The sequence below is a fragment of the Mus pahari genome, chromosome 14 (assembly GCF_900095145.1).
Source record: "Mus pahari chromosome 14, PAHARI_EIJ_v1.1, whole genome shotgun sequence".
In the NCBI taxonomy this organism is placed as follows: Eukaryota; Metazoa; Chordata; class Mammalia; order Rodentia; family Muridae; genus Mus; species Mus pahari.
Genome location: NC_034603.1, coordinates 51,150,713 through 51,164,522, shown reverse-complemented (window position 1 = coordinate 51,164,522; position 13,810 = coordinate 51,150,713). Strand labels below are relative to the sequence as shown.

The following is a 13,810-nucleotide window of genomic DNA, read 5'->3' as shown; positions in this document are numbered from 1 at the left end:
TGCTGTCCAGCTCTCTAAAAACTAGTCAGAAGATTTCCCAGCTTCATCATCTCTTCAATGGCTAGATTAACCCACTCAGTTTCTCAATCTACAGAGGAAGTGACTTAGAACCAAAGGAAATAAGCAAGTTGCCTGAAGTTGCTAATCAGCAATAGACTGGGGGAAAGGAGGCTGCATGACCTCACGGATGCACAGGGTCTTAAGAAGCAAGGGGTAGATCTGCCATTGTGAGCGTCAGAGAGGTGGCCAGAGGGTACACAAGGCTGCAATCAGGATGAACAAACAAGTCTGCAGATCTAAAACATAGGATGGGGACTGCGATTAGTCACACCGTACCGGCACCAGAAATTTGCTGAGAGATTTCAGATGCTCATACCACATATATAAAGTGGAGGCTATGTGTAGAGACTCATGTGTTCATCTGTCTGTTGTAAATATGTCAGAGTTTCACCCTACACCATATACACTGTTTTGTTTAAAAAATAAATAGAAAATAAATAATAGATCCAGCTTTTCAACTCCAGAGAGCCCAGGTACCTAGTCAATATGTCATAGGAAATGATTAACGCTAACTCATTGTTGATTTAGTATCTATCCTATTCAAAACATAGGCTGAAAAGCAGAATAAACTACTGAGAAACTGCAGATTCTAAGTTGGTTAATCTGGCCACTAAGGATACGATGAAAGTGGTGACATTTTTTGATTAGTTTTTAGAGAACCAGACATGTTTGTCATTTGTGCTCAGGGCTGGAGAGATGGCTCAGTGCTTAGGAGCACTGGCTGCTCTTACGGGGGACCCAGGTTTGATTCCCAGCACCTAACACCAGGCAGCTTACACCTGACTGTAACTCCATTTCCAGGAGATCTAACACCCTCTTCCAGCCTTCAAGGGCACTGAACACACATGGTACACTTACTGACAAGCAGGAACACACACAAATGAAAATAAATAAATACATTTGTAAAAGATACTATGCTCACAGAGTTAAGAGACAAGACTGCAATGTCAGCACCACAGAGAATGAGGAAGCAAGTTTAAGGTCAACCTGGGTTTCAGTGTGAGCAACAGAAAAGACAAAAGACAAGGCCAGTAAAAAGTGGTTCACAATTAAGGAGTATGTATTTACTTGTGTGTAGTCTGTCTAACTTCTCCTACTCCATCCCAGAGCCTTCACAAGAGTTGCTAGATTTCTGTAGAAACAATGAAGGGTGGTAGAAAGTGGTCACTCATTCAGTGAGGTCTACCATTGCAAGTTACAGCCATAAGCTATGTACTTCACCTCTCTAAGCTTGAACCAAACTCCTCAAAGGCTCAAATTCAGAATCCTCCTGCCTTAGCCTCCCAAGTGGGTGTGGTAGTATACATTTGTAAATGGACAAGGTGGGTGTGGTAGTATACGTTCTAAACCTATATTTGTAAAGGATCCCCCCCTCAGGAAATCCTCTCATAAGTAACACTTGAGATCAGACTGTGTCCCATTCTAACTTGGTGTTGGGTAAAACAACAGTTTTACAAGCTGTGCCTTTCCCTGAGAGACTCCATTGTACAAGCAGTTTTTTATTACATTCTGAATGCAAACACAGAGACGGGATGACTCTGTACCTTGGTGGACACATCTGTCTGGCACCAACCATAGGCACAGGTGGTTATAAACTTATATCTAAATGTAGAAAAGGATGACATCCCAAAACTTTATTTAAAAAAACAAAAAACAAACAGACTTGGGACCATATGAGCACATCAGCATGTTTAAGTCATTTAAAAACAAACAGGTCCAAGAACTTACTGAACACATCAGCACTCTCACCTGGACCCCATAAAGAGAACAGCTAACATCATGGTGGTAACTGCCTCCACCAGCCTGTCATCTGGCCACATGGTGTGTGTGTCACAGGACTGACAGGCAGAGAACTGCAGACTGTCCCAGGAGTTAGAGCTCAGACCCATTCCCACATTGGCATGCCTGCTGGAACTACCACCCGCTGGCCCGTCCACCTGGACCTGCCATCCGTTTGCTTTCCCATTGTCCATCTTGACCCAGCCTCCCATTCCCCTCCACAGCATCCATGTTCTTTACATTTTGCTCCTACTCTGGGACTAGACTGTGAGGTTTAGCTCTGACCTGTGGCCCTGAAGCTTGACTTTGCACTAGGCACCTCAACAAAGAATAAGGTGGAGACTGATAGAACTCTAGGCACCCTCCTGTGCCCTCCATTCACACACATGCACACACACATGCACACACACACATGCACACACACATGCACACACATGCACAAACACATGCACACAAACACATGCACACAAACACACACACACACACACACACACATGCTTTTTTAAATCTTTATTCCCACAGAGACTCTTTGTAGCCCTATCAGCTCCTTTGACTCCTAGACAGACAGACAGACAATAAATAGATATTACAGATAGATAATAGATGGACATACAGGACACAACTCTTTTGTTCCTATCTTAGTTACTAACGTTAACTCTCAGATCACATGTCACACACTAAGTGTAAGTATGCCTATATCTACCTAGCAATCCGGCAATCAGGATTACCTGGCAAATTGCTTACACCAAATCTCCTATACCTTGTTAACTTATTGTTATCAATGACACAAGTGTGTTCTGTTTCTGACATAGTATGCTCATGACAAATACTCGTCCATGGAGAAAACAGAAAGACCAAAATCAAGTCTGGGCTCCAACTTGGGAAGTTGCCAAGTGAAGACCAATGGCTTGACCTTAACTGACCCCTACTTGCCTTAAGGGAACAGCTCCCTGCTACCTGGGGAGTGCCTGTGTGGGATGTCAGCTCTGAGGGTGAAGGGGAGAAAGAGATTTTTCCTCTACTGTGTTTGGCCAGAGAGGGAGCCGATAACTATCCTGGACTAGAGGGCAGTTAGAGGCAGAGTCATACTTCCAAGGGCGATTTCAGTTTTCTTTTCCTTTTTGTGTGTTTTCATTTTGTGACAGCGGAAAGTGTTTGGTGTCTTTTGTGGAAACTCCCCAAGTCCTGGGGTGGGAGGGGGCACTTCCTCTGCTGCCCTGGCTCCCTATAAAAGGTCTGCCTGAGCTGCAGAGCACTCCTGCAGAGGACCCTGAGACAACACATGCATCTCCCACAGCCTCTGCCTCGGGTACCATGAAGATCTCTGCAGCTGCCCTGACCATCATCCTCACTGCGGCCGCCCTCTGCACCCCTGCACCTGCCTCCCCATGTAAGTCGAGGGTTCTGACCACCACAGCCTCACTCTGCCTCGATGCCACCCTATCTTGACACCCAGACCTTCCCTTCTTTCCAATGCTACTGGGTATGCTGCTGTACCTTCTTACATATCCTTGACACGGCTACCCTGTCATCACTGTTAGATGTCTTGTGTATTATGGAAGGATCCTCTGAGGAACTTTTCTGTGTCTTCAAAGGTGAGATTATGACCTCTGCAGGCACTCCTTATGTGTGAACTGGTGCCAGGCATATCAGAAGGCTGACCTTTGAAAGATGACTTACTCATATCTGTCACCAGCATGGTTTCTAAGAAATGTGTAATACTGTTTTAGGTGTGATGGTCTTAAATAAATAAATAAATAAATAAATAAATAAATAAATAAATAAATGTGAATTAAGTCCCTACCATGGGTCAGGCACTGTGCAGATGACTTTAATGTGCCATCCTGTTTAATGCAACTAGTCTTTCAGTGGTTGCTCTTGTGTTACAGTGGGAAACAGAGGCCTAAGGATACGGAGATTCTTGTCTAAGGGTGCACACTGCTACAACTGTGGAAACTGGTACTCCAAAAGCCCTATCTGACTGGGAAGCTAAGCACTGCAGCTCTGCTGTGGGATGAATTAAGTGACCACCAAGAGCTTTTCTGTTCAGAGCCCCTCGCTGCAGGCCAGCCAGGTCCCAGGATGCTATGTGCCCTTTCAGGCCCCTCTTAGGATCATCACTAAGTTATGGAGCCTCAGCTTGGGTGCTCCCCCAGAACTCATCCTATACCTCAAAGACACCAAGCTTTGAATCCACCAGGGAAGCTCTGAAAGCACAAGGCTAAGGGCAGAAGGCACAGAACGAGGATCCCAGCAGGGACTTATGGTACAGAGCACAAGGCACAGGCTTGGCTCATCGACCAGACAGAACAGGCGTCTGTTGAACTCTCCACCATGGCAAATGTGTCCTCTGAGCCCTTTCTGCCAAGGTAGACAACGACAGTCGTTGCTTTTAAGATGAATCATGGAAAGAGCCCAGCATAGCTGGCAATGAATAAAAGGGTTTCCTTTCTTCCTTCTCCCAGATGGCTCAGACACCACTCCCTGCTGCTTTGCCTACATCTCCCTCGCGCTGCCACGTGCCCATGTCAAGGAGTATTTCTACACCAGCAGCAAGTGCTCCAACCTTGCAGTCGTGTGAGTCTCAGCCCCGTGGGTTCCTCTGTGGGGTATAAGAGCCATCCCACAACCCCAACGTGATCCTTCTCAGGGGTGCCCCCCTCACTCCCACTCATTCTCTGGGCTCCTCTCATAGCTATGGCTCCCCGTCTCCAGCTCAGAGTCTCCAACTGTAACATTAGACACAAGGAGCCCTAGAGCAGTGGTTCTCAATCTGTGGGTCGGGACCCCTTTGGCAAATCTCTTATCTCCAAAAATATTTACATTACAATTCATAAGAGTAACAACATTACAATTATGAAATAGTAACAAAAATAATTTTATGGTTGGGGGGTCACCACAACATGAGAAACTGTATTAAAGGGCCACAGCATTAGGAAGGTTGAGAACCACAGCCTTTGAGCCTCCTGCCTATAGAGACAGACACAGTTCCTAGGACACCAACCTTTGCCTAATCCTCTGAGGAACTATGGAAGATGGATCAAGGTCAGATCCCTAATTTCAATCAAGTAAACAAAATCTAAAAACCTACCCATTTAAGAAGTTATACTGACTCAGCTTTAAATATGCATATTGATAGATTTGGGGAAATATAATAGTCCCTACCACACAGAGAGTGCTTACTGGCATGTTGTGTCTATGTGTACTGTCTCTAGGTTGTGCATAGCCCTGGTGGGTATGCACAGGTCTCTCCATGTAATGAAACAGATTCAGAGGCATTTGCTGCCCTCCTCAAAGCTGCACAGTAAGTGAGGGATGCGGTCTGTCTCTGAACCTACTTCCTGTTATAAAATAAAGTCATTAGTGACAGGAAGTTTAAGAAGCTTAAGATGATAACGTTTTACAGAATGAAAAATGGAGATCTGGAGAGATGGCTCAGTGGTTAAGAGCACTGGTTGCTCTTCCAGAGGATCGAGGTTCAATTCCCAACATCCACATGATGGCTCACTCGTTACATGGTGGTTCACACTGTAACTCCAGTTCCAGGGGATCCAATACCCTCTTCTGACCTCCTCAGACACACCTGTGGTGCACACATACATGCAGATGAATACTCATATACATAAATGTAAAAAAGAAAAAGAAGAAATCATAACTTTCCAGTAAAAGGTTGAAGAGTTTTAATCCAAAGACTTATTGTAATCCTGGCAAAGATGAATTTCAGTGTAATATTGCTATTTAATATTATCAAATTTAGCTCTAAAATAAGACTTTTTAAAGAAAGCCCTTCCTTGAGCACCTATTATGAGCCGGCAGAGATGAATAAAGTTGTCATCCTTGGCTATGGAGATTTCATCTAGTAAGACTGATAAGTTGGACACAGAATGACTACGGCACCTTATAAAACCCTACTAGAGGAGAGGAGGGGTGTGTCTAGCTTCAAGTGTAACGCAGGTGATTACTGTAAAAAGATGCTGTTTGCATCGAGATTAAGAGTAGAGAAGTGTGTGTGACACGGGTGTATCTGAGAACACACAGGCTTCTATGGTTTGTAGGGACATGTGTAGGAAAGAAGAGGGCACCTCGAGTGTCAGGAACTGAAGCAAAACTTAGAGCTGGCAAGAGTAAAATGACCAGGTTCAGACAAAGCCAAGGAGGAGGTCTGGAGAAGAGGCGGTCGAAGTCACCCACACGAGTGTACTATTGTCAGCAGAGTGGTACCTGGAGGCAAGAAGAAACAAGAGTCAGGAGTGGGGGAGGATGAGTCAGCCAGAGTGAGGGACTTGTGGTCAGGAGCAAGGACAGAAGAGATACGGATGAGGAGGGTCAGAAATGCAGAGGTGTGCAGGGGTGAAGGTCTGGAGGGCCAACTGTGTAAAGAGATGAATGTGATTCATTCATCCAGTCATTCATCCAATATTCACCAAACATCATCTACATGCAGGCCTGGGGCCAGAGACTGGAAAAAGGAGAAGGTAAGGGGGGCAATGTCTTTGAGGACACCTGCTCTTAAGAGACAGGTGGAAGGGGAAGTCAGATGAACAGAAGGCTCCAAAAATGGAGGAAAGAAGGAAAGACTTAGCAAATTAGATTTGTTCTTTGGTATCACATACTATATAAAGGACGAGGAAATGGGGGCGAGAGAGATCTTGATAACTGGAGTTGGTATCCTAGCCTTTTGACTCCCTGGCTACAGGCTTAGAATGCCAAGAGTAACAACTAGGCAGTCTTAGAGTTCCCTCTTAATTTCCTCAACTCAACTGGTTTAAGTAAATCGAACTCAACGTCTCTAAATTCATCACTCAGCATAAGGACTGGAGCAAGGAAAAGGGCCAAGAAAAGGCCAGTGCTTGGCCTGCTCAATGCTGGGTTTCAAATTTGTGTATATGTGTAGGGAATTAACACAAATGGAACTCTGCCTGAAACTCAGTGTCTTTGGTTCCAAAGGAGAAGACTTATCCCCTATGGAGCTACAAAAACGCACTCCCCGGCTCTCATCACCTTTATGCTTTTCCGTGCCCGTGCACCTAATGCTGCCCCAGTGTTGACCTTTCTCTCTCCTGCAGGTTTGTCACTCGAAGGAACCGTCAAGTGTGTGCCAACCCAGAGAAGGCATGGGTTCAAGAATACATCAACTATTTGGAGATGAGCTAGGATAGAGGGTTTCTTGATTCTGACCCTATATAGCTTCCCTGTCCTTGCTTGCTCTAGTCCTAACCAGCTTGGAGATGCCACTCAGTAACCCCTTACTCCCACTCATTCCTGGGAAAATGGGTATCTCAGCTGCTCCAAGGTTCTGCACAGCAAACCCAAAAAATCAGCATTTCATTAAAATTTGAGATGCAAGGACAAAGCTGACTCCTAGTGTGACTTCTTCCTAAGAAACCCTCTTGCTCACAAGTATTAAGCATGCAGATATCCTGGCACATACCTGGTATCAACAGGTTTAGGAGGTGTGGCCTGTGTAATTAGCATAGATAGGCAAAGCAGGTAAAATAACCAGTGGTTTACCCGCTAGGGTTGAAGTCTAAGCACCATGATGTAAGTCTACCTGTAAGTCTCCAAGGATTTATCTGGACCTCCTTGCTTCCACAGGCAATGACCCTTCTACCTTAGCCTGTCCTATACCCTACCTCCAGTGGGTTCCTTTAACACTATCATTGCCCATAGTGGCTATATGTCCGAAAGTGTGTGTGTGTGTGTGTGTGTGTGTGTGTGCGCGCGCGCGCGCGCACGCGTGCGCATGTGCCTGTGCGTGTGTGGTCTCTCTCTCACACACAAATAATTTAAAAAGGAAAGCACGTTCATACTGTAAGTAGAGCTAACATTAGTGCCCATCCCAAGGTTATAAAGTGAAAGAAGGTTTTGAATGTGAGGGACTGAGCCAGTGCTTGGCACACTGTGTTCAACTAATAGTGCTTACAGCTATGACTGGTATTTGTAGCATTCACCTGAAGGGGCACCGGTGGGAGAAAGGTGGAGCACCTTCTCTTCAAAGGTGCTGGTACAGTTGGGGGGGGGGGCTTCCTGTGAGGCCTAAGTTGCCTGGAACTCCCTATGCAGACAAGGGTGGTCTGGACCTTATGATAATCCCCTCCATCTTCAGAGCTGAGCCTACATGGCTGACCCACCATGCCTAGCCATTGGTTTCGTTTCCTGAAGCAGAATCTCAGTCCATAGGCCAGACTGGCCTTGAGCTTTCAGGATGGGATTATAACTGTATGCTACACCACCTGGCTAAACAACATTATCTTTTTTCATCCTTAAGGGCATTGAAATTGTTTAGTTTATATTTTTGTAGCGTACTTATCATTTAGGTTTCTTATTTCCTTACAGTTGGACTCAGGTTAAGTAATTCTGGTAGGAATGCCACTTGAGAATGTTACCTTTCTCTGTGCAGCACATAAAAGCACTCATGTCAGTTTATTTATATCAAGTCTGATTAAATAAGGACCAAGCCAATGATACATATTTTAGGGTGTTTTTTTTTTAGATTTCTTTATTTTTCTTTACGTGTATTAATGTTTTGCAAGCTTATATGTATGCGCACCCATGTGTTCCTGCTGGATTCCTCATAACTGAGGTAATAGATAGTTGCCAGCCATGTGGGTGCTGGGAACAGAACTCAGATCTTCTGCAAGAGCAACAAGTGCTCTTAACCAGTAAGCCACATCTCTAGCCCCAACGATCCATATTTTCTTGATATGTAGTGTCATGGTTAATCTTCAGTTATCAAGACTGAATGGATCTAGGATGAACTAAGCCACTGGCCATACCTGGGAGAGATTCCCCTTTATCTTTTTTTAAAGATGAATTTAAAAATTCATATATTTATTTTTTTGTATGAATGTTTACCTGCATGCATGAGTACCACATGTGTTCTTGGTGCACACAGGTCAAATGAGGGCACTAGATCCCCTAGAACTGAAGTTACAAACGATTGTGATTTGTCAAGTAGGGGCTGGGAACCCAAGGCAAGTCTTCCCTGATGATCATAACTGCTGAGCTACCTCTCTGGCCCCTTGATAAGCTTATTAGGAGTAGGAAGATCTGTCTATAATGTGGGCAACACCATCTCAGGAGCCAGGCTCTGGAGTGATTGGAGAGAGAGTATGTTCTATGTTCTCACCATGACTGGCCAGGCTGCTGTGACTTCCCTGTCACAGTGGATTGTATCTTGAACTATGAAATAAAAATAACACTTTCATCCTGAAGTTGCCTTTGTGAGAACATTTTCATTGCAGCAGCAACAAAAAAAGAAAACAAGACACATAGTAAGTAGGCATCTTACTGTGTACTGACCTCCTACATGCTAGGCACCGGAGTGGAGTAAGAAAGGGATTCATTACATCAATGAGTTATGTGGGGAGGGGAGCTCGGGAAAGGAAAACCTTCAGAAATGACATAACATTGGTATGAATTTGAAAGATCTGAGTGACGACAATCTGACAGGCAGGCAGGAAGGGCAAAGATACAAGGTAGATGGAACAGCATACGCAAACAGGAGACATTTCAACAGCAGCTCCTTACCTACCACACAGCCTCCTGCCAGACAGGAAGGATGTGCGCTTAAAAGAGGCCTTCCTGTCCCGGTCATTTTCCTGATGACCAATTCTGTGAACAACTCCTGTACTTAACATGGGTTGACTTGAACTTGATGGTTCACAAACACTTTGTACCTCACCAGAGGTACCAGAGTTGGGCAGACATGACTCCACCACTGTTCTGCAGCGGGAAACGAAGTTCAGTGAACAGCTGAGTCAGGAGGCCAACAGAGGCCAGCAGTGGGACTCAACAATGGAAATGGAGTTCTGTTCACCATGACAACCTAGTTGCTCAGTGCTTGAGTGTGTCTCCCTGGTCTCATACCAGAGAAAAGGCCTCTTCAAGCTGTGCCCTCTTTGCTTCACATCGCTGAACTTCTAGCTGTTCTGGTTCTCCTCTGATCTATACCAGAGGATGGAGAGCCATGAAAAACAGGCTGATTTTTCTCAAATCCCCAAGCCAATGGCCAACTGGCCATGGCTGGACTATCGAAACCGGAACAAAAGTGAGGATGGGGTAGAAAGGAATGAAACCAGGGGTGGGGACATGATAAGGTAAAGCCAGCAAACCAGTAGTTCTCAAAATGTCCCAGAGTGATCAGATCCACCCAACCCCTAGAGAATCAGATACTAGGGGGACAAGTCCTGGGAATCTGGGTTTTAGCAAGCTCTTTCAGCCTAATGCACACTCACATTTGAGAAAATGAGAGAGACCAACAGTTGTCACCCTTAACCGAACACTGGAATCTCCAGGGGAAGCTACCCAAAATGCCTAGGCTCTATTATCACAAATCTGACTCAATTAGTCTGATACAGGGCCCAGGCATGTTCAACTATCATTCCAATAGTTCTTATATGCAACCAGGATCGAGAACACTACTCGTCCTGTGTTCCCTAAACTTCAACTACATGGGAGGCACCTGGGGATCTGGTTGGCATGATGTTCCTGGCAGCATTTCTGAGAGGCTCCCAGGCACAGTACTGGGAAGACTGCCTGCCACTGAAGGGCAAGGGTGATGCCTCATTTACCCCCCTAGTTCCTGGGGAGGAAACCTGGTGCTAGTATTTACTAGCTGCAGAACAAATGAATGCCTCACAAGGTGTTGAAACTCAAACTTTTGCTGGGCGTGGTGGCGCAGGCCTTTAATCCCAGCACTCGGGAGGCAGAGGCAGGTGGATTTCTGAGTTCAAGGCCAGCCTGGTCTACAAAGTGAGTTCCAGGACAGAGAAACCCTGTCTCAAAAAACAACAACAACAACAAACAAAAAACAAAACAAAACAAAAAACCAAAAAAACCTCACACTTTTAACTACTTACTGGTACCACACGCATATCTTTGCTCCTCTTGCCAGAATTCAGAAAAGCCATGGCTCCTGTTCACCTGCCCTTGTCCTGTTACAAGGTAAGTGATTTTTGTTACTCTAGGAGCTCTGTCAAAGTAAGAAGAGCACCAAACTCCCTCCCAATTCAAGCTGGCTCACAGAGCCTGACACTCACCTGTGGGTCTGCCGTTAATGCTGTGTGATCTCAGACAGGTTACTTCCCTTCTCTGAGTGAGCCTCCAGAGTTCAACACTGCCTGCCCCCTTGTGTAGTTTCTAATGAGACGAAGTCTGTAAGGCCTGGACTATTCGGTTTGTCTGCTAAAAGGAGTCATTTATGTTAAAGAAGCAATCCTTACTTGGGGTTGCCAGATAAAACACAAACTGACCAATTAAATTTAAATATCCCATAAACAGTACATGTGATTTTTTTAAAATTATATAAAGTCCTAAATGTTTTATTCATTCCTGAAACCCAAATTTAAGCTGACATCTTTTGGAGTTTCTTATTAGTGCCTTGCTACATCTAGAAACCCTACTTCTTTGAGTGAGCATTGCGTGACTGAAGTCCTGAGAGTCACTGGGAAACCCATAAGGTCTTATCAGTCTCTGAATTTGGGAGCTACTGGCAAAAACCCACTGCTCTTTGTTGCCAAAAAAAAAAAAATGTGTTGTAAAGATAGAAAGATTTGAGAGATGGCTGAATCCAGGCCAGATCCATAGAAAACCACTGTGTACATGAACCCCTCGGCTACAGTCAGTACCAAGCAGTAAAAGGCTTGAGATCTGACATACACGAGGCCCTGTGTGTAGTCTTAGCAGCACACACACTGAAGTAGTCACACAGCTAAGAGGGCGTCTGAAGGAAGCCCGTTTTCTCAAGGAGCCTATGAAATTCGTGGTGGCACAGAACTAGGTAGTAACCTCTTTCCCTTCGCCTTGGCCTCCCCCAGGCCCGTCCTTCTCATTGCTCACATAACTTTTCAAAGGCTTTGAGATTCTTAAGTAACCATACTGTGAATTCAGATCAATTGGCAGATCTTTTCAAAATCTTGAGTGCTTTTGAGCTTCACAACTGCATGGGCGAGGAAAGAATAAGGATTAATTGGACCCATTTTCCAGAGGAAGACGGAGGCATTGGTAGAGTAACTGTTCCAGGTCATAGAATGGAAGAGATGGTAGCTGTGTTTCCAGCCCAGATGAGAAGCTTGAGTTGGTCTCTCTCTCATTTGCTTTCCCTACCTCCACTACCCCTTCTCTGGTCCGAGCACTGCAGTAATGGCCCAGGGAGCCCTCTGACTGGTCTGCCACTTGCTCTTCCCACCAGCTGCCAAAGGAAGCGTTTCCCCCGAGTCCAGAGTGTTGGAGGGTGCATCCAAGCAGGCCAAACGCCACGCCCTGCCTCCACTTAGATAAGAAGCCCGATCTCTTCACACACTGGCGCACCCTCCATGACCAACGCAAAGAACGGGAGTCAAAATCGTTGTTTTGGAAGAGAAGAAACCTCCCAATGTGTGCTTTGCCCTTCTCTGTATTCTTCACACCTTCCCAACTCCTCCAGGAAAAGGGGGAAAGAGTCGGGATGGGTTGGAATGGAGTGGGACAAGTCCAGTGCTAGAGAGGACCCTGTGATTCTGGATGGGCAACTCCATCAAGTGGATATCACTGACTCCTCTTTGAGTATCAGTCTTTGTCTGGTCTCATTGCTGAGGCTCTGTGGCAGAGGTAGGGGTGTAACCTGACAAGGGCAGGAAGGGGACTATGGCTGGCTATGCAATTTTCTTACACAGGTACTTCAAAGACAGTGCCCAAATGCCAAACCTCCATGTCTCTATCAGCAAGTTGACTTTAAAACCTAAGGAGGGACCAGGGTTGTTAGATCCCACCAACGACCCCCTGAAGTGGCAAAGGTTAAAGGTCAGGATCATGGTGGGAGAAGGAATGTGGGCACTCCCTTCTTGAGAATACTTTACCTTAGACTTGCTACCTCGGTTCAGACTACTTACCCTACAGCCCTGGGTCCTTCCCTGAAAAAAACGGAAGGAAGGGAAATTGGGGATCGGTTTACTGGAGTCTATGGTTACTGGAGCCCTATGGCTTTGTTCTTCCATTCAACTGGCCTACCTTGGATGAGCAGGAACTCATCAACAGCTTGAACTCTCCACAAGAGGATGATCAGTGCTATGCAGCCTATGTGAGGAGCATGGGCATGGCTGGCGGGGGAGGGGGTGTAAATTGGAGGGGCAGCTTCCTGGGTGGTCCTGAGATGGAAAAGAGACAAGCTAGAGGTGGCTGGAAGGGGGCGGGGACACCCCAGGTATAAAGTCTAGCTCTGTGCAGAACACGACGATCCTTGAGCTGGTGTCCAAGGTGTCCTCTTTCCTCTCTTCTGTCCCTCTTCCTGCAGGCTTTAGGGCACCTGGGCATCAGTAACAAGTTTGTCATGGAAGCACTGTGGCAGGTGGTGAGTCTGGGATCTGCATGGAGTTCAGGGAATGAGGAAAGAGGGTCCGAGGTATGGAGAGGGAAGATAGGAGTCTGGGCACAAGGCACAAGACCTTCCAGAGTACCAAGAAAGGTCAGGTCCACGGTTGTGTGGTAAAGTCATGTCCTTGGCCTCTTTAGACGGCTATTTGAGAGTGGGAATCTGAAGATCCTCCTTGTCTATGAAAACACGTCGAACTGAAACGCCAGAAAAGAACTGGAGTCGCAGCCAGGCTTAGTAGCCCATGCCTGCAAGCCCAGTACTCAGGAGATGGAGTCAGAAAGATTACAAGTTCAAGACTAACCTTGGCTGCATAGCAAGACCCTATCTTGAAACACTAAGGGCTGAGGATATAGCTCAGGAGTAAAGCATTGGCTAGCATATACTAGGCCTTTGGGTTCTATCACCACACACAGAAACACATACTGTCCTAGGACTGAGCTCATTTTGATTTAAGTAAAACACTGTTCCAGGCTTACATATGTTAATCTAAGTGTCCCTGCTATGGTTGATGTTGGTCTGCTTTCTTTCTTTCTTTCTTTCTTTCTTTCTTTCTTTCTTTCTTTCTTTCTTTCTTTCTTTCTTTCTTTCTTTCTTTCTTCCTTCCTTCCTTCCTTCCTT

General features: G+C 45.7%; 2 protein-coding genes across 2 annotated transcripts in view; both read left to right on the top strand.

Annotated features, from left to right (window-relative positions):
• Positions 1-3,104: 3,104 nt before the first annotated feature.
• Positions 3,105-7,192, top strand: Ccl5 (C-C motif chemokine ligand 5). Its single transcript, XM_021213727.1, has 3 exons — positions 3,105-3,229; positions 4,305-4,416; positions 6,906-7,192. Exons 1-3 carry the CDS (start codon positions 3,154-3,156, stop codon positions 6,991-6,993), a joined length of 276 nt encoding a protein of 91 aa, XP_021069386.1. The 5' UTR covers positions 3,105-3,153; the 3' UTR covers positions 6,994-7,192.
• Positions 7,193-9,737: 2,545 nt separating this feature from the next.
• The window catches only part of Heatr9 (HEAT repeat containing 9), a 10,011-nt gene continuing 5,938 nt past the window's right edge, over positions 9,738-13,810 (top strand). The window contains exons 1-6 of the mRNA XM_021214032.1: positions 9,738-9,889; positions 10,736-10,785; positions 12,032-12,216; positions 12,495-12,621; positions 12,842-12,898; positions 13,112-13,168. Coding sequence (XP_021069691.1) covers positions 9,799-9,889; positions 10,736-10,785; positions 12,032-12,216; positions 12,495-12,621; positions 12,842-12,898; positions 13,112-13,168 — 567 coding nt within the window. The 5' untranslated portion in view covers positions 9,738-9,798. The remainder of the gene's footprint in view (positions 9,890-10,735; positions 10,786-12,031; positions 12,217-12,494; positions 12,622-12,841; positions 12,899-13,111; positions 13,169-13,810) is intronic.